We start from the raw sequence: 18,745 nt of genomic DNA on the forward strand, positions 1-18,745 counted from the left end.
GAATGCACAGAGGCAAAAAGGGCATTTGTTACCCTCGCACAATTTTAATTCTGCTTCTCTAGACCTGGCTGCTACGGTACTTGCAGCTCAGCCAGCAGAGGTGGCCACTAGCCCCAGGTTGGGCACACGGCAAAACCAAAACAGAAAACGAAAGCACAACCTAGGATGCGCCACCTGCTCAAAGGAGGTGGCTCTTCCCATGTCAACAAAACCTGGCCACTGGCCCTAGCCTCCTTCCACTCTTCCATTCTGTTTGAACAACCTTACACCTGAGCTCTACAGCACCCTCTGAGTTATTATTGAAGCATGATAGCACAAAATCAGTCTTCAGATGTTAAGGAGCGTGTTTTTAATGGTGGCTGACAGGTTTGACATTTTAGGAAAAACTTTAAAAAGCACTGTTGAAACAAATAGCCTGCTAATATACCTTCCTAGATAAATTATATTTAGCCCAAATCTGGTACAGGAGAGCATGAATTCAGTTTTGAATTGGGTTGGGGTCTGACTCTCTTGTCATACAGGTTGGAGAGTTTGTTGTCCTTGTTAGTAAAATACAGCTTCTAGCTCACCACCACAGTGATAATGACATGTAGCCATGCTGCATAAAGCCGCCTTCCTGGGGAAGGTGTACATTTTCCTGTTTGTTGCAGGAGTAGAGTGGTGAGGCTGGGCAGCAGTGGAATCGGGGATGCCAAGATCACTCCTTTTTGTAAAAATAAGACAGACAAGCCAAGAATTAAAGAAAAAACAAGTCTCCACGCTCAATATGCCTATCTTTGGAATTCTTCATTTCATTAAGATTTTCACAAAACACAAAGCTCAAACATAATTGTCTACGTCCACAAAATAGAATCAAATAACTGGTTAGCACACAAACATAGTGATCTTTTTCATTAAAAAAAAATATAAATAACAACATTCAAGGTTTAACAATTTTCTTCTGTGTTTCTTTTTAAGGCTTTATGTTGCAGGCCCTTTATTAATGATTACTCGTACCGGTCGTCAGGATACCCTGCCCACAAGCACGGAAAGCCCCTGTGGACATATTCCCAAGGGGAACACACACTGCTCTCTGTTGCCTCAGCCTGTTAAAAACTACACAATCAAACACCCTCTAATCAGTTCTCACAGTTTCATTAATTTTCTTTCTACTACAAAGTAATAATAGAAAGGGTAAGTTCCCAGCAGCATTCAAGCTCTCAGTCAATCATGAAGGGCAAGAAGGAAAAAAATAGGCTTTTTTCTGGATAGAATTTTTTCCTTTTTATCCAGAAAAACCCAATTACCCATATAGTTTAAACCGTGGTTTGTACTGAAACATTTTTCAGATTAAATAGTGTTGAGAAAAAGGGTGGTCTTTTGGTTGGGTGTTTTAGAAGAGGTTAAAGTGGAGAGGTTAAGGTTGGGAAAATACCACTGAAAGTACTTCCCCCAACAGGAGTCATTTCACTGGTGAGGTCTGCGGGCAGGGCCAGGGCTCCCGCCTTGGGAATGAAATCTGAGGGCAGACTCTCCAGCAGACACTTGACTTGCTCCTGGCCCAGTTTGATCTTGTCGTCCAGCTTTCGCTGCTCAATGAGGAGTGTTGACTTCATTTTCACAAAATGCTGGTAATCCTGGAGTTGCTCCTCTGAGAGGTAATTGGCCAGGATGTCCAACACCACGCGTTCCCTCCGATCCAGGTTCTCCTTGAGCTCCCGGGCGTCCTCATGCTGCCCCGCCAGGACCTTCCTCTTCTCACTGAGAGAGCTCTGCAGGACCAAATGAGAAGTCAGCAAAGGGCCAGGGGGAGGAAGGAGGGAGCCAAACTCGCCTGCAAAGACACCTTCTATAGGACTGCGAGACATCCAGGTTGCTATTTCAACTGTCACCCTTAAGGAAGGAGACTTCATTTTTTGAAAATCAGTGTATTAATTACCCTTCTGCTACATGTACATGGTTGTCTAACCTGGGAGGTCACACAGCAGCTTTAATTTGAGAGGGATTACGTTAAACTGGCTGGTGTAAATAAGCACTTTAGGTTTCTAGACTTAAAAAGACAATCAATGATTCTACTTATATGAAGTATTTCAAGTAGTCACAGGCACAGAGATACAAAGTGGAATGGTTGCCAGGAGCTGGGGGGGAGGGGAGAATGGAGCATTCTTATTCAATCGTGGAGTTTCAGTTTGGCAAGATGAAAAAGTTCTGGCGATCTGTTGCATAACAATGCGAATATACTTAACACTACTGAACTGTACATCTAAAAATGGTTAATTACCACAGTAAAACCGAAGGGGGGAAAAGGCCAGTCATTGGGATACCATGAGTATTTACAAGTATTTACATTTATAGTGGTTCTCAAAGTGTGGACCAGCAGCAGCACTGCCTGGGGGAATTGTCAGAAATGCAAACTGTCAGGTCATGTTCCACCTACTAAATCAAGAGCTCTGGAGGTGGGGCCCAGAGATCTGTGGTTTAACAAGTCTTCCAGGTGATTCTTTTGTAGCTGAAGTTTGAGAACCTCTGTCTTAATTCACAGACAACAAAGGGAACATCTTATTTCTCATTTCTAAAAAATTGTTTCCATTTTTCAGGTTTTTTTCTCATGCCTCTGAATTTAGTATGAGGGAGATTTTATTTAACCATGACGGCAACTTCACATTCTAAGAGTTTCTCACACAAACCCACTGTTAAAGTAGCATGTCACCTTTAGGATTAATTTACTTTTACAAAAATCTCTAGTGTGGCTTCTTATGCAACATGCTAACATATAGTGAATATCATTTAAATTAAAATGAAATTTATATTTAATCATTAAGACTTCTCGGGCCACAGTGATTATGAGACATTAAAATGGAAATTAATCAAGAAATAAGATTCAAAAATATACTTGATTAAAATGGAAATTAATCAAGAAATAAGATTCAAAAATATACTTGACTACAAATTAGCTTATGTAGGGTTATGAAAGGCTCATGTGTCTTTGCCCTAACTTCCCTTGAACTAGACTGACATATAATAATTCCTGGGCAAAAAGTGCAAGGTTATGGGTTTTTTGTACATCTCCATTTTCATAGGCTGCTTTCTCCTTATCAGAAAAACACACCTTAAAAAAAAAACCTTAGGGACTGAATTTGAATAAAGATGCCTTTCGAAACACTGTAGTTAAAAACTGAAAACCTCTTCCTCACCTTTAAAAAATCAAGAACTATTTTAAACCTCATAAATGTACAGAGGTATAATACCTGTGTACCCATCATTAACAGCTGCCAACTCTTAACGTGAACATTTTCCACATTTGCTTCAGATTAAAAACAAAAAAATCAGATATTCAGGTAAAGCCTTATATATACTTCTCCCAAGCACCCTGCATTGGTACCTGTATCCTGAATTTGGCATGTGAACCACTTAGTCTTCCTTTCCTCAATCAAAACTAATACTGAAGATTGTATTTCAATGGTACCTTAATTTAAAAAAATTTTAAAAAGATGCATTTTGTAGGTGAGCAAGCACTTGTATTTCAGAGTGCAAGCGTGCATTTAAGTGTTGAGTTGAATTGAATTTTAGTACAACTCTTCCTCTAACTAGAAATTGCTCCAGAATTCCTTACCTCAGATATCTGCAGCATCCATCGTCGTGGCCAAACAGGAAATAAAGGCCAAACAGGAAATGTGGAATTTCCTTCTGCTCTACCTTTCCCTGAATCTATCACACCCTGCTAACTGAAGCCAGTTTTCTCACTCCCTATTCTCTAGCCCCATGAAAACTGCCGCAGTTAAAAGACTAACCCCTTCTTGTTAGACTACTATAATAGGTCTCCTAGCTGTAAGCATCATTCTCACCCCTCCCCAGGCTTATTATGTCATGGAATTAGTTTATGGCTTTTCCTGGCTTACAGGTTAAAGTCCAAAGTTGAAGTTTGACACGCAAGGCCTTTGCGATTATTTTCTGTGCCGATACTGTGCTCTCCTCCAGATCCACTTTTCTCAGCCCTGCTCTGTGGAGCTGAACTCTACAGGCTGCATCAACGGAACATGCTTGCCTTTCTGGCAAACGGAAGGCTAGGGTCGGATAGGAGGGTTGGAGGCAAAAGGCACTGGAGCGTTTCTCCCTGACTCTCCTTGCCAGGAGCCTGGTTCTCTCCCAAGGCCTCGGGGCTGTAGGATAGCTCCTTTGTTCTTCTACGCTGGAGGCGGTAATGGCTTCTCTGCGATGCTGATCCAGGGAGGCTTCAACTCTCTTCTTGGTCTCCCTGAATCTTCCCCACGCCTTTACTGAATTCTGTGTCTCCTTTGACTGAGCCATCTATTCCCTGTCAGTTCCCTGATTACACACTTTTTCCTGCCATTTACTCTTTTTAAGAACAAGTAAACCAAGCAATCATTGTTTTTAGACATACCAACCATATGCTAATCAGTTCTTGAATATGCCATGACCTTTCTGGACTTTGTTCATGGCATTCCTCCTAAATGGTGAAGCCCTTCCTCTCTTAGTCCACCTAGAATTAAGAAATTCTTCTGAACGCTATTCAGGTGTCACTTGTGAAGCCCTTCCTGGCCTCACTCCACTACCCGGGAAGTGCTGCGTGGCTCTGAGTTTATCGCTGCAGCGTGCTGGCGGATCACCCTCCATCATGGTTCCCTCACTATCGCGAGAGTTCTGCAGGGCCCGCCCTGCGTCTTAGTGTTTGTCCCTAGCATACAGAGCACCTATTTGACAGGTTCTCATCAGCTGTTTGCTGAGTGGAAGGAAGGAGGAAAGGACAACATTTTTGGGGCAGATACTGTTAGACAATTTCTAGATGAGGAAGCTAAGGCTCAGCACATTTCCAGGAGGAGGGCACTTGCTGGGAGTGAAACTACAGAAAGTTCCTAGATGCTCAGAGTTCATTCCTAAATGCTTACCATCTAGACTTTCTAATCCTTTGAAAAATCTATTTGAAAAAGGACGTATTTCCTTTTAATGCAACATATTAGAAAATAGTTGAGAAATCCATAATAACACTGAATGAGGGCTTACCAGAAAGCAAAGGAGCCTCTTAGGGCTGGAACACTTAATCAGCCTCAAATGTGTGTATATAAATGTGTGTGTGTATATATGTGTGTGTGTGTGTGTGTGTGTAGTTCTATAGTTCTAGATGCACTTATTGTCTGACTTCCTTTAGTAAGTTCCATGAGGGCAAGGATCTATCTGCTTTGTTCACAGATGTATCCCAAGTGTTAAACCCCCAGTGAAGATCTGCTGTATGCATGAGCAGATGAATGTGCTGAGCTATGAAGTTAAGTTCCATGTAGTGAACAAAACTCAGGGTCTGCATCAGGGCCTCACTTCCTGGTCTGGTGAGGACTCAGTGAGATGAACACAAAGTACGGAGACCTACTGTGCTTGATGAAGAGGAAGTACTCAGTTTTATCCAGTATTGCCACCACTGCTTTTACCTGTCTTCTTCCTTCCAGTGAAGGGTGGAGTGGAGACACCTGGGTGCAACCACACATGAGCCCGCTACCTCTCACCTGCAGAATCCCTATGCCTGAACTCTATCTAGTTCCTGCATTCTCTCCTCATCCCCAACAGCTTTGATGACCTCCCTTTCACTGTCAACCCTATCACACTTGTCTCTTTCCTCTTTCCGGGATGGGAAGGAAGGAAGAAGTGCGGGCGCCTGTGTTTTTACTCTCCTAAGTATTCCCTGAGCCTGAAATGTCAGCATCATGTCTCCACATGGAAGATGCTGTCTTGTTTTTGGTTAGCCGTACGTTGGACTCTTTCCCTGCCCTAAACAGATCCTAATCGTCTTGGGAGGAGGCACAATGTCCAGTGGACTGCTCTGTGTAAGTGGGTTCAGAGGGAAAACTTGAACTGAATTGCTAGGCCACCTACCCTTTCTTCATTACTGGCATCCTCACCAAGGCCACTAAGGACATTCTCCACGCGGGCCAGGCGCCCTGAGAGCGACAGCAGCAGGTTTACCACCTTGTCCAAGTCCCCAATGAACATCTTATACTTGTCAAACTCATTGGGCTTGCAGATCTCACTGATCAAGGCCTCCACCTCTTCCCCCAAGGTGTTATTGAGCTTGATGTCCATCAGCAGACTCCCCTTCGCTTCCTGGAGGGTTGCAAGCTTGTGGGTGAGGCTTCGAATGAGCTCAGCCTGTAACCACAGAGGAGACACAGCAAAGGTTAGCCAGCAGGAGCTATCAGTGAAAGGAGGGTTCACTTCGCCCAGCTATATCCTGTCTTCTTCAAGGCTCCGCTGAGGCCTCCTACTCTACATGGACTGCCCTCAATATTAGGTCACAATATTCCTTCCTTTGCCTGAATGTCTGCAATGCCTTTCCCAGAACCTATTCATTCCTCACAGGCCAACACTTGATTACACATCACCTTGTAATGTTTTCCCATCGTGTCATGCCGTGTATAGCTCTGCCTTCCCAACTGGTTTGTTAACTACTCACTTTTGTAAATCTTTTCAGGATATGCTCAAAAGAAGTCCTCACAATATCAGAGGCAGGTAGGGTAAATATTCTTGTTTTATAAATAGAGAAGCCAAGAGTCAAAGGATTTAAAGGACTTGCCCAAGGTTACAGGGCTGAGCTGAATGTTATTCACAGCCACCACTTGTAGAGCAACTACTATGGGCCAGATTATGGTGCAAGGAACCCTGCATGGATTAGCTCAGTTAGTCTTCCCAGCAATCTTGTGGTAGATACTATTTTATCCACACACAATAGATGACAAAACCAAGACTTGGTGAGGTGAAGACATGGCCTGAGACAGACTACCCTTGTATAGTTATTATAAATATTCATACCGAGACCTTTATCAGAAGCCAGCCCCCTTCTGATAAAGTTCTTTCCACTGCCCCCAAACTGGTCCAAGTTACCAGAGGTATGTCATTTGTTAACTTCATTATAAATTTCCATACCTATAAAAGAATTGCACAACTATCAATATATTTAACTGAAGGAACAAAGTAAGGGTTTCAGTGGTTTCAAGTTTGACTTCATTTATATTGTCTACTACCACTTTGCTGCAAGAGAAATTAAAGTCCATGGTCTTTAATGAAATTAGTCTTTTATTTCTTTTTTAGCCTAAGGTAGCTAGATGGAAAAAGGATATAATATTTTTTTGTCAAACCCTATTTCTTTACCACTAAAAAGGTTTCAGCTTGTGCATGTTCTTTCTGTGTGTATATATGTGTATCTCTCTCTCTCCATATAAATCAAGCCATGTGGCTTCAATTAGAAACTTGGTTAAAAAAAAAAAGGTCACAATCTCTATGTTGAAGCTGGACCACCATACATATTCCAGTCTAAGTGAGGTTCATAATGTCCTTGAAATGTCTTAAGTTCTGGCTTCAATGGTGACATCTTGTCTTCTCAACCCCCCTCATCCCAGAAGCTGAAGGGTGACTAAAAAATTCCCATCTCATTATGGGTTATAAACTTTGGCTTTCCACAAGCTACTCTGCTGAGACAAAGTCAATGCAAAAGACAATTTTAGTAGTGGGAAAAAACATGTAATGTGTAAGTATATTACTGCTCAACAGAAAAGTGAAGGTGGGAGAATATTGCTTAATGTTGTTTCCTTGTATTCTTGTGCAAAACTTGTCATTTTCCAAAATACTGTAGCTGTCTGTCTGGTAGCTATGGAATTCGCTGGCAAGGTGACCTGCTAGGTACCTCCTGCACAATGCCTAGCAGGGATCTTGGACTGTGCCATCAGCTCCTACGAAGAGAACAAGGATACTGAGGTGGAAGGCTGTTACACCTGCTGGACTGGATGAAGGCATCCATTATTCCTATTCTTCCGGTAGATAGTGAGAGAGGCTGACTTCCCGCAGATGTTAGGAACCTTGGAGTTAGAGAATTAGGAACCTTGAACGTTGCATTTCCTAGGCTTGCCACTCTAAATGTCACTGGATGGTACCTTCTTATGAGAAACCAGGTTATACCAAATCCCAAGAGGTAGTTAACTGAGCAACACTTATCACTCCAACCTCAGGAAAAGGCCTTCTGCTCATTCAGATGTTTTGCGATCCGTTTCAACCTCCCATTTTGAGAAGCATAGTTTCCGGAAAAAACTTTTAAAAAACTAAATAGTAGAAAGAAAAGAAGGTAACAGCTTCGTGGTTTTCATTAGTCCTATAACTATGACTTCTTTTGAAACTAATAGTGTGTGTCATCACTTCTGGAACTCAAAGCACTTTTATAATACTCTAATATCATTTATAAAATCCTCACTGTGGCTCTCAGAAGCTGGTATTTTTGGGGAAAGTGTGATGACTTTTAATTCGTAAGTGAGCAGCAAACAGTAAGGGTAAGTCTGCCCTTGTGTGCTGGGGTGAGTGGCGAGGAGAGGAGAGCTCTCCTCTGTGTTCCTGCTGGACTCTTGCCAGCACTCTGGTGCTCCTACACAGGTCCGCAGTGCTGAAGGGTAGCCACCACCTAAGCCCGCTCAATGGGTGTGGACAGGGTGGAGAACCATGACTGAGGCTCAGCAGTCTGATGTGCTCAGTGTCTCCCCTGCAGATTGTTTGGTTTTCAAAGACATGAATGCTGGGCAGAGCCATAAGCCTATCCATGTAGAAGCTCATGTGCACTCCACGCTTCATGGAATAAGGAATGGAAGGAGATGAAGATGTTTAGGTGCTCCAGGGAGGCTTCTGTGCAAGAAGCAAGACACACTGTGTGGCATTTGGATTTCTGAAAGCTATTTGCTGGGTTGCAACGTGATCTGTACCATAGTTCAGCCATATGTGCTAATGCAAGCGTCACTGGGCAGTCACAGCCGTCATTCCCAGCCCAAATGTTGCATATTTGGATGGTATTTGAATTTTTTATTTTACCAAGCCCTTAAACTATGGAAATTTGGACTTAAAAATGTAGTTAAGAGGGATCTGAGTAACTGGAGGCAATGAGGGAAAGTTGGATGTGCTAAACAGCCAGTTCTTTGCCAAGACAGATCTCCAAAAAATTACCACCTTCTACCTGCAGAATTCACTGGGGGAAAGAGAAGAGCTGTTCTGGCGGTCTTTCTTTTTTTCTTGTTCTCTGTAATAACATACTAGTCTCTCAGGAGCTACTTAACTAGCAGAATCATTGACATTTATCCACTTCTCACCTGGCACAAACTGTTAATTCGCCCTGTGTGAGATGCTACTTCTAAGGGCTCTTTCTCTGAACCTAGTTTAGCAGACCCTCCCTCCCACATCACCATCTGCATGCAGTAACCCTGCTGGGCCCTCTCCTACTTACCACTCAGGACCCAGCTTCACAGAAGAATCACCAACAGGCAAGTCGCTTGGCCTGGTGTGCCTCAGTTTTCTCAGTCATAGCAAGCGGCTAATAATACCCACCTAACGCTAATAGTGTCTAAGCTTTGAGCTCGTTCTCTGTGCCAGGTGCTATTTACGGGTTTAGCTGTTAGGTCACTCCTCACAGCCACCAGATGAGGCAGGTGCCATTAGCCCCGTCTTCCTGCTGATGGAGTGAGGCAGATGGAGGTTATTTAACCTGCCCACACTCATGCTGGAAAGTGACAGAGCCGGGCTTAACCCCAGGTCATCTGGCTCTAGGATTCAGGCTTTTAATCACTACATTAAATAGGTCATAAGGCTCAAATAAAATAAAGCTTGTGCAAGCACTTTGGGAAATAGAAAAGTATTATACACGTTCAAGCTGTAACTTTCTGGGTGCTATCCCTAAGATTAGGTAGCCATCTAAGGAACACACACCACTCTGGGGGAATACCCAACTTCTCTCCCACACAACAGCATGGTTTTGTTTTCTGCTTGGATAGCGTTGCCAATAGTGTCTCTACACCCAGTTGGCCTCTGCTGATTGACTTTCTTCATCTCAATGAGTAATTCAGGATTCTGGCCGAGTTGTTGGGGTTTAGGGACAGAGTGGAGCACAAGCTCCTGCTGGTAAAAATTGGGGCTAGATAAAGGCCTTATTGTTCTTTCTTTCTTTCTTGGTTTTAAATGGGAGGATCCAGGCAGCAGCACACGACTGTTTTCTCAGCTGAATTTCCCCCAAGAGAGATGTTGAGGGCAATTTCTGTCCCATGACAGAAACTGGATCAAACCTCCATCTCATATCATGTGACCTGACTGAAGCAGAAAGATCATGCGGACTCGGCTGCCATTTCAAATACTCCCTAGCACATTCTCTGTCAAGAGTGTTTTTTTTTTTTTCACCATTTTCTTTTGGGGATTATGACCACAAAGTTGTCATATTCACTTAGTATGGTCTCTTGGTTCTGGGTATCAGGCATAGTTGACACACAAGAAGCAATACTAAATTTCTTTAAAGTCAACTAAGCTCATAAGCCTCCCTCCCTACATGCCCTTCCTGTTTTCCCTGTCAGCAGTGACAGTCACCTAGGCCAGGAACGTGGGAGTCACCTTTGAATCTTTCTCCTCTTCCATACTCCACATCTAATCTGGCATCAGGTTCTGTCCATTTTGCTTCCTTTTTTTAAATCCATCTGTTTCTCACTGCTGTTTCACTGCTGTATTGTCACTTTCCTGACAGCTGTAACACCCTCCCCACTGCCCTTTCTTCCTCCTATCCCACTCTACTCATGGCTGCCAGAGAGACTTTGCTAAAATGCAAACCTGCCATGTCTCTTTCCCCATGATAAATCCTGCATGGGGAACTCCTGATGTTGGCCAAGATCACACAGCCCAGGACAGCCTCTCTCCAGCACTTACTAACACCCCTGGGCTCTGGCAATGGTTCTGTATATGAAGTGTGGCAGTTCAGTGGGGAAGGGAGCCACATTGGAAGTACCATCCAGAATAGGGGTGTTTCCTGTCCCCACCTTTATGTTCTAGTTCTGCCCTGAGGATAGACAGCTCCAACGCAGAACTGCACAGAGGGTGCGATGGCAAAAACTCTGAGAAAAGCCCTGCCTCTAAAGCCAGAGGACTAGAAAAGGGGCCTTTGTGAGCTAAAGTGTGCAGAAATCCTGTTTCTAACCCCCCACCTCTCTTCCTTGTTCTCCCAACCATGCCCCTGAGGAGGGCTCTATCTGTGGAGCTGCACTGCACAGTGGTGGTACAGGCACTGAAACCCCAAGAGCAAAGCCCTTCTTTCTGGTCCGAGGAGCTAGGAAAAGGACCTAGTGGCCCAAAGAATAGGAGGGCAATTCCCATTATTTTTTCCTTTCTGTTTTATTGAAGGTGGTCTCAGCCGTGCAGAATGGCACAGCACAGGCTGATATAACCACAAGAACCTGTCTTTCTAGCCAGGAGGCCCAGGAAAAGGGGCTGTTGGGAGCCGGGGAGTGTAGGGGAAAATACTGGACAGGAGTTGCTGGAGAAGACCCCCTAATTCTGTGCAAGAACTGGCGTAAGGCCAAGACTCACCCTCACACTGCAGGTGTGTGGGGCAGACCCAAAGCAGCAGAGCAAGGACTTTGAGAACTGAATTGTTTCCAAATCAGATATTTAAATGCAAGTGACACTAATGAAAATTTTATTATATATTAATAAACTTGGAGTTCATTAAAACAAAAAAATCTTGGTGGGTACTCCACTGCTGCACATGAACTCTCGAGCATTTCACACAAAGCCCCATGTGACCTCCATGACCTTCTGGTCCCTGTGGATCCTCCCAGCCTCCTCATCCGCTATTCATGGCCTTCCTTTGTTGCTCTCTAAAATTGTCAATTTCTAATTTAGTCATGAACGTTTTTGTTTTACATTCCAAAACAACATACTATGGAAGTACCTTTCTTTAAAACACACACACTTCCTACATTTTTCACACCTCCAGGTCTTTTTCTATTCTCTTCCCTTTGTCTTGAATGCCCCCTTCTCTCTTCTTGTCCTGACTCATTCTAACACATTCTAATTACATTAGCATAAAATGTGTTCCAGGTGTCAGGTTGGTTTTGTGTAAATAAGATAATATAACATTATGTAAAAAAGAGCTCGTAACTCGAAAATAAAAAGTGCTCACTAAGTGTTACCTAATGTTATTTCCTGTGAGGATTAACCCTCCATTCCTTCACATTCTCAGTCTAAAATACTTCTTGCCACATAATCCTCAGAGTGAGAGGGTGATAATGAAGTGATGAAAAAGCACTGGAAAAGTAAAATTAAGATGGGGAGGCAACAGCAACGGGTAATTTGCCACACTGCTACTGTAAAGCAGGTTTGCCTACATGCGAAGAAAACAATCAACAAAAAAACATAAAATGTGCAGTTATACGGGTGTCATGGCATCTTGGCACTTGTAATGGTGTCTGACAGTTCCCTCTTTGGGGAAATAAAGGCAGCCTAGAGCAAGGTGGTTCCCCCCCAGTCACAGGACCCATTAACCCGGCAGTGAAGTAGGGCTGCGTCAAGAGGTGTGCCTGAAGCAGGTATGTGAACGGGAAAACCTTGGGCTGGGACTGCGTGTCACCACAGTGGCTGGCATCTCAGTCAAGCATGGTGAGCCCATGGATCTACAGCAGTAGGAAGACTAGCACTGCTGGAGGCGCTCCTGAAATCCCTAAATCCTCCTGCTCCATTCCTCCCTGCGTCCAGGGTCTATATTCTGTGGTTTCATCCCAACATGCAAAAGCGAGCTTGGGACACATCTATGTAATAAATGAAATAGAATCACGTAAGAAGAGTTCTCCCGGAATGGTACCACTGAGAACCACTGATGGCCCAGGCTCGGCAAGAGGCCAGCTTTAGCAGAGTCCTTTTCTCAGCATGCAGGCCTGAGCTGTTTAAGGGGCTGGAAGCAAGTGGCAGGGAAGTGGAATACAAGAACTTTCTCCCCTGCAGGCATAGCTGGGCTCAGACCTCCACGGCAGGTGGGAAGGCAGCGGCAGCAGCATGGTCATTTGAAAATGCTTTACGTTTACAATTTCTGTAGATCACATGCTAATGAGTACATTCCTATACTGTGCTTTCAAGCTACTGCTTGGGTACTGCAAAGAGCACTGGGGAATCTAAAGATTAACACTATCTTTTCTCAGAGGTGTCTTTTAACAATTGGTTTCTCTTTCCTTAAAGTTTCCAGATTTTCTAGTTTCCCTTTTGACCATGAAACATGAAATGAAAATGACACACAGACCATTGGCACTGGCTGTTCGGATGGGAGAACAGGTCAGGGTCCCTGTGCTGAACTCATTAAGTCAAGGGGCCAGGGTTTTATTCTCAGCTATGGGAGTTTTAGGAAATAACTTATTCCCTGTAACCTTCATTTTTGTCATTGTGTAAAACTGAAAATGACAAGAGAGCTGTGAGGAAGTTGCTCCAAGTGCCCTGCAAGTCTGAGCCCCGTGATGGTTTGGGCAAGGCTGGTGATGTGACAGGTGCCTTCCCCTCCTGCTGTTAGGGGCCATGTCCCCGTTAGAACCCAGACTGTCTTTCTGAGGAGCACAGAACGCTGGCCCCAATTCCTTCCTTACCTTCTTTTCATTGACATCTGCCTGCTCCTCTTCCTCATTCACCTCTTCTGGCATATCTTTGAGTTTGTTTAGAAGTTCAGCCTTGGGAGCAGACACATTGTAGTAGGCAGGGCAGTTGACCCACATGCCCATGGCTTCCTTCTCTTCACTCCTCGGTCACACAGAACAAAAAGTACAGCCAAACATAACATACCAGATTTCACCACATCTATCCATTTAGAAATGCATAAAAAAATTGAATTTCCTTCCAGAAATTCAGATGACCTAATATTTATAATGAGTAATTACTATGTGTAGGGCTCTTGAAGCCGTGCAAACTCAGGACAGAAAACCACCAAAGATAGTAATAACTGAGATTGGGGACTTGGCTTCAGGACCATGGACTTGCCAGACTCTGGGGAAGTCAGTTATCCTCTCTGCAGGTTTTTCCTTCTGTGATAAATGTAAGAATGATACTGACTCCCTATTTCACAGAAGGACAACGGGGAGCTATGACTTAACCAATGTGAAAGAATTTTTAAGGTGCTGCACAAACCTCAGATTTTAGGTTATTTCCTGCTTTTCCTGGATTACCTATAATCTTAATTGTTGCCTGGACACTTACCAATTTTCCTTCTCATGTAAGCTTGATACCCCATATAAGCCCAAGAAATCTGAAGCTTGCCGATCAATGAATAATAACACATGAAATCTACTCACTGATATACACAGCAAGGGATTTCAAAGCTGGAGAACAAATTAGGAATTGAGAAACTTGGTATCTAGTGTTCTGTTTTACTATAATCGAGCTGCCTTTCAGACTATCTAGGACAGATTCTATGGAAGTAAGGTTCTTTTGGAGAGGTACTTCAGCTGTTGAATCTTGTGATGTTATGTAACATCTAGATCATCATTTAACTAGAGAATAAAGAACCGTAAGTTTTTTTTTTTACTAGTTTCCTCCTTGATGGGATGGGACTATTCCTCTAAGCAATATAGTTACACTTAAACCAGTTAATTGAAAAAAAAAAGAGAAATTACTACATTTTTCAAAATATTATTACTGATAATGTTTTTTCCCCCAGATACACTCATTGCATCATAAATGGGCCTCTCAGTCATTAGATGAACCCTCACCATGGCTATCGGCCCGGTCTCGTGTGCAATGCTCAGCACAGAACAGTGCTCATTTTCACCAGAAGATGGCACCAGCCATTCCTCCAGGTCTCAGTGCTGCAAAAGCTACATGACCATTTCACTTCTAAAGTGGGAGAATAAATGCTCTCAATGAAATGATAATGCTAGGAGATGCTTTTCTAAGGGTGTAGTTTAAGTTACTTTGGTCTTTCTACAGCAAGAGGTCAGAGAATACAACGAACAGAAGCCCCTCTGACCTACCATAACCATCCATGGTGACCTGACTGGCACACTCACAGAAACTCATCTTTGGGTCCCTCATGGTACCTAGCGGATTGCCTTGCATGTTGTAGGTGTTCCATTAACATCTGCTAAACACGTGATCCTGGATAAGTCACTTCACCTCAATTAGTCTCTATTTGCCAAATTTGAAAAAGAAGGGAGGGGATAGACAAGGTTACTGTTCAGGCCTTATGTTATCAGAAGCTCCCCTAATATATCAAAAAGTTTCTAAGTATTACATAGCTCCTTTTTCTCTTCCTCCCCCAAATCAAACTATGCTATTCCTCTTAGTAATTTAGTGAGGAACAGCTAGAAATTCTGAACTGAAATGCATTTCCCAACTGAAATGCAAGCCCAAATTTGGATGAAATGCTCTGTTTTTATTTAGTCTGGAAGCCACTAACTGCAGAGTTCCCGTCAATCCACAGTTTTCACTGAAAATTAAAAAGAAAACAAAAACCACTCTATATCTTTCCATAGTAGTCCCTTAAGGAAATCAGATATGCAAGAAATATTCCAGTAACACAGGAGAAATCAGAAGAATGAAAAATACCGACTACTTCGGTCCTTTCACCCCTGTGGTTGGGTGCTGAGCTCAGTAAGGACGGCATGTACTCACTGCTGTGGGAGCTCCGGGGCACAGGCTCCTGGGCCAGCCAATGCCATGGTGCGCCCCTGTTCAGATCCTTCTTGTCAGGATTTCGTCAGACATGCACCCTTACTCTTCAAAGGGGGATGTCAGTGTAATCCTTTCCTTTATGTGCTCCTCCCTGCCACCTGCCATGTCCCCTCTGATGTGAGGAGGGCCCTGTCGCGCTCACCACTCCTCCCTGCTCCCCTCCAGCACTGGCCCCTGTGGGGCTTTCTGTAAAGGTAGCTGACTGAGGACAGGCAGTTGCATGTTTGCCGCGTTAGGGGCACAGCATAATCGTTGAGAGAGTGGGCATGATCCCAGTGCCAAGTTCACATCCAGATGCTGTTACTCGCATGTTCTATGACCTTGGCTGGGTTTGGTCTTAATTTTTTTGTGCTTCAGTTTCCTCACTGGAAAATGGAGGTAAAATTGGTGGCTACTTCAGAAGGTTCTTGTGAAGATTAAATGGTAATGTTGATATAAAGAAATCAATACATTGCTTGACACAAAGAAAATGAATAGGTATTAATGGCAATTATTATTATTACTATTATTTTTGTTGGGTAAGTGCCTGGTAACTCAAGGTCAGGCTGTCCCATATCCTACTCTTCAGGGCCACTGCCTTAAGGCCGAGGTGGAATGTCACTCTTGGGTCAGAACTGTTGGAGGCAGGAGAACATCAGATAAATAATCCTGCACTTATCTTTACCCCATGAAGGAGTTCAACTCTACATGCCTTTGGGGACATTACCAGAGACTTACCTCTTGCCTTCACATTCTGGGCAGTTGACAGTTCTCTGTGTGGCCTTCCTCTTCATGTCGTCTTCCTTCAGCAAGTCAACATCTCGAGGAAATAAACCTTCCATCAGGTCCATGGTTGTCTTCATTCTGGAGTCTGGATCCAAAATGTCTGCCAGAGATTTGTCTTGGTGGACAATTTCCTTGGCCAGAGCCTCTGTTCTGCTGTCTTCTGAGGTCTTCTGAGGACCAGAACTGACTTTTTTTTCTAAACCTTGAGTCCCACTGACTGGGGCTGGGATGAGGCTCTGGGTTTGGATGGGAGGTGGTTGCCATGGGCTTGGCTGCCTGCCAAGAGACCCAGCAAGCTGGGGCGCTGCCTGCGTGGTGCGGGGTGGGGTGGTCTCACTGGCCTCTGGCCCCTGGACTAGAGTCTGGGATGTGGAAGCCAGTATCTGACCACCAACCAAATGGGCTGGACCCTGCACGGACCTTTCCTTGGCAACTGTCACCTTGGCAAATTTGCTGGAGCTGTTAGGGATATGAACAAAAAAGAGTAGTAAGAGAAGAATCAGCGGAAGGGTGGAGGAAGACAGAGGGGCTTTCCCCATCATGAGTGGGGGCAAGGCAGTCACACTTCTGAGGGTATTATTCCCCCAAACCACGGGGTCCTAAAGGGCCTGCTCCTGAGCCCAGCAGTTGGTCACAGGGAATTGTGGGACTTTTTAAAGGGGAGGGATCTAGTGGGAATTCAGGTTTGCTAAATGTTGCTGTGAGTCCAGGGCTTTCTGAAAGGTCCAGGTGAACAGGGTAGTGGTGGTGAATCACTCATATTCAGAGGCAGTCACCACAAAGATGAAGTCAGGCAATGTGTTCTTTTGGTGTTGTGAGAGATCACTTGTCCTAGGGACTATGCATTGGGAAATGCTTCTTCCCCATTCTTTTGGTTTTCCAAATGATTTATTCCCTAAATATTACCAACCTTTAGCCCCACTCTTTATTCCTTCTGTGGGCCTGGAGTGAGTTTGGAAAGAGAAGTGGACCATCAACCATACATAGGACAGCCTCTTCTTTATTTAGAGTGAGGCTGCCTCTAGGCTCTATACCTGTTTCTGTATCCATCCATATGTACATACACACACACACGTACCTAGCATAGCCTGTGACTCAGTATCAGGAGGCCCACTTATACTCAGATAGAAGTCATGTTCTCCAGTATCAGCAATGTCACTAACAAAAAGTATTTTTGTCCTCTATATGCCTTCTTCCTTTGTCTTAGTTCTTCACTGCTATCAAACTCGGGCAGGGAGGAGGGCTGCTATTTATTTGGAGCCTTTGAGCTTTTCACGTCCATGGGAGTGAGCCTGGCTTCCACTGTTACTCCTCTCTCTGCCTGGCAGCCAGCACAGGGTAGGAGAATCGCCACCACCCACAGTATACAACTGAAATAGTCCTGCCAGTTTCATGGCAGAGCTTGTACAAAACCCCCCACCCCAGGCCTTTCCTGTGGCCAGCAGGAGGCCCTGGGAAGCCTGCAGTGTGGCAATGTGAGTCCCGAGGGAGGTCTGTCTCCTCCAGCTGAGGGCTGCCCTGCCCGGGGCCTGCCTGCTCACCTGGCTGGGGGCTCCCTGTAATCCTCACTGTCTAGCTGCGCCTCAAACACAGCCTGGGGAGGAGGTGGAGGAAAGTCGTCCAAGCTGCTCACAGGGGTCTCCAGGCTCGGCGAAGGCGGCGGGGGTAGGGGAAGAGCTTCAAATGTGGGGCTGGAAGTGGCATCGGGGCACAGGTCCTTCATGAACACCTCATCATCATCGTCCTCCTGGCACGGCGGGGAGGCCAGCAGCGCTGACTCAGACCCTCGGAGGGAGATCTTCCCTGGAGTGCTCGGGTCCCCAGGAGGCAGGTCTCCATCGGGAGTGCTGCTTGAGCTTGGAGGGGTCTGCTGCTTTCCGTAGTGCTTCAGGTTTGTGAACTCAGGCGATGAGGATTCCCAGGGGGCGCTGTCCTCTGGGACTGTGTGGGCCCACCTCACCCGAGGCGCGGGAGGCCGTTGCGGCAGCGGGACCCGCTTCCTCGTTTCCTCTTCTATCTCACGCTCTGGGCTGTGCAGCTCATGACCTCTTGGACTGAGAGGCTGGGCCAGGCTGTGATCACTGATTCTGAGGGTTGCGGCCGGGGTGGAGGGGGGCAGGGCCTGTTGCTCTGCCTGACTGTCCCTTCCAGGCTGCTGATCAGCTGTGGCCTGTGCGGGAACAGGGGAAAGCAGAGCCCAGCTGAGTGGGGTCAGTGGCACAGCCCTGGTGTCCGGGAGGTGCTCTTGCGTCCCTGTGGGCAGTGGCCTGGGGCCAGGTGTTCCTCTGGCCTGCCTCTGACGGCCCAGGGGTCTGGGGCATTCACTGGGAACTGGGGCACTGCCAACTGCTCTGCAGCCTGAACTACCCCAGCGGGGGCTCGGATGGTGTTTGAGCCACGGCATCTCTTCACGGCCTCTTTCGCAACAACTGAGTGACCTGGAGCAGGATACAAACATGAAGTTACAGCCCTGAAGAAAGTGGCCAACGATGACCCTGGGGTT

The 18,745-nt window shown here is 45.2% G+C and overlaps 1 protein-coding gene across 13 annotated transcripts in view; it reads right to left on the reverse strand.

Annotated features, from left to right (window-relative positions):
* Positions 1-326: 326 nt before the first annotated feature.
* SHROOM3 (shroom family member 3) overlaps positions 327-18,745 on the reverse strand; it is a 186,916-nt gene continuing 168,497 nt past the window's right edge. For 11 of the 13 annotated variants that reach the window (XM_073237435.1, XM_037003180.2, XM_037003179.2 and 8 more), the window contains 5 exons: positions 17,784-18,680; positions 16,195-16,701; positions 13,401-13,551; positions 5,863-6,135; positions 327-1,751 (listed from right to left, as the gene is read on the reverse strand). In XM_073237435.1, the coding sequence (XP_073093536.1) occupies positions 1,383-1,751; positions 5,863-6,135; positions 13,401-13,551; positions 16,195-16,701; positions 17,784-18,680 (2,197 nt within the window). In that variant the 3' untranslated portion in view covers positions 327-1,382. The remainder of the gene's footprint in view (positions 1,752-5,862; positions 6,136-13,400; positions 13,552-16,194; positions 16,702-17,783; positions 18,681-18,745) is intronic. The other 2 variants (XM_037003177.2, XM_037003186.2) reach the window with 2 other exon arrangements.

Source organism: Manis javanica, chromosome 5, assembly GCF_040802235.1.
Source record: "Manis javanica isolate MJ-LG chromosome 5, MJ_LKY, whole genome shotgun sequence".
NCBI classification, from domain to species: domain Eukaryota; kingdom Metazoa; phylum Chordata; class Mammalia; order Pholidota; family Manidae; genus Manis; species Manis javanica.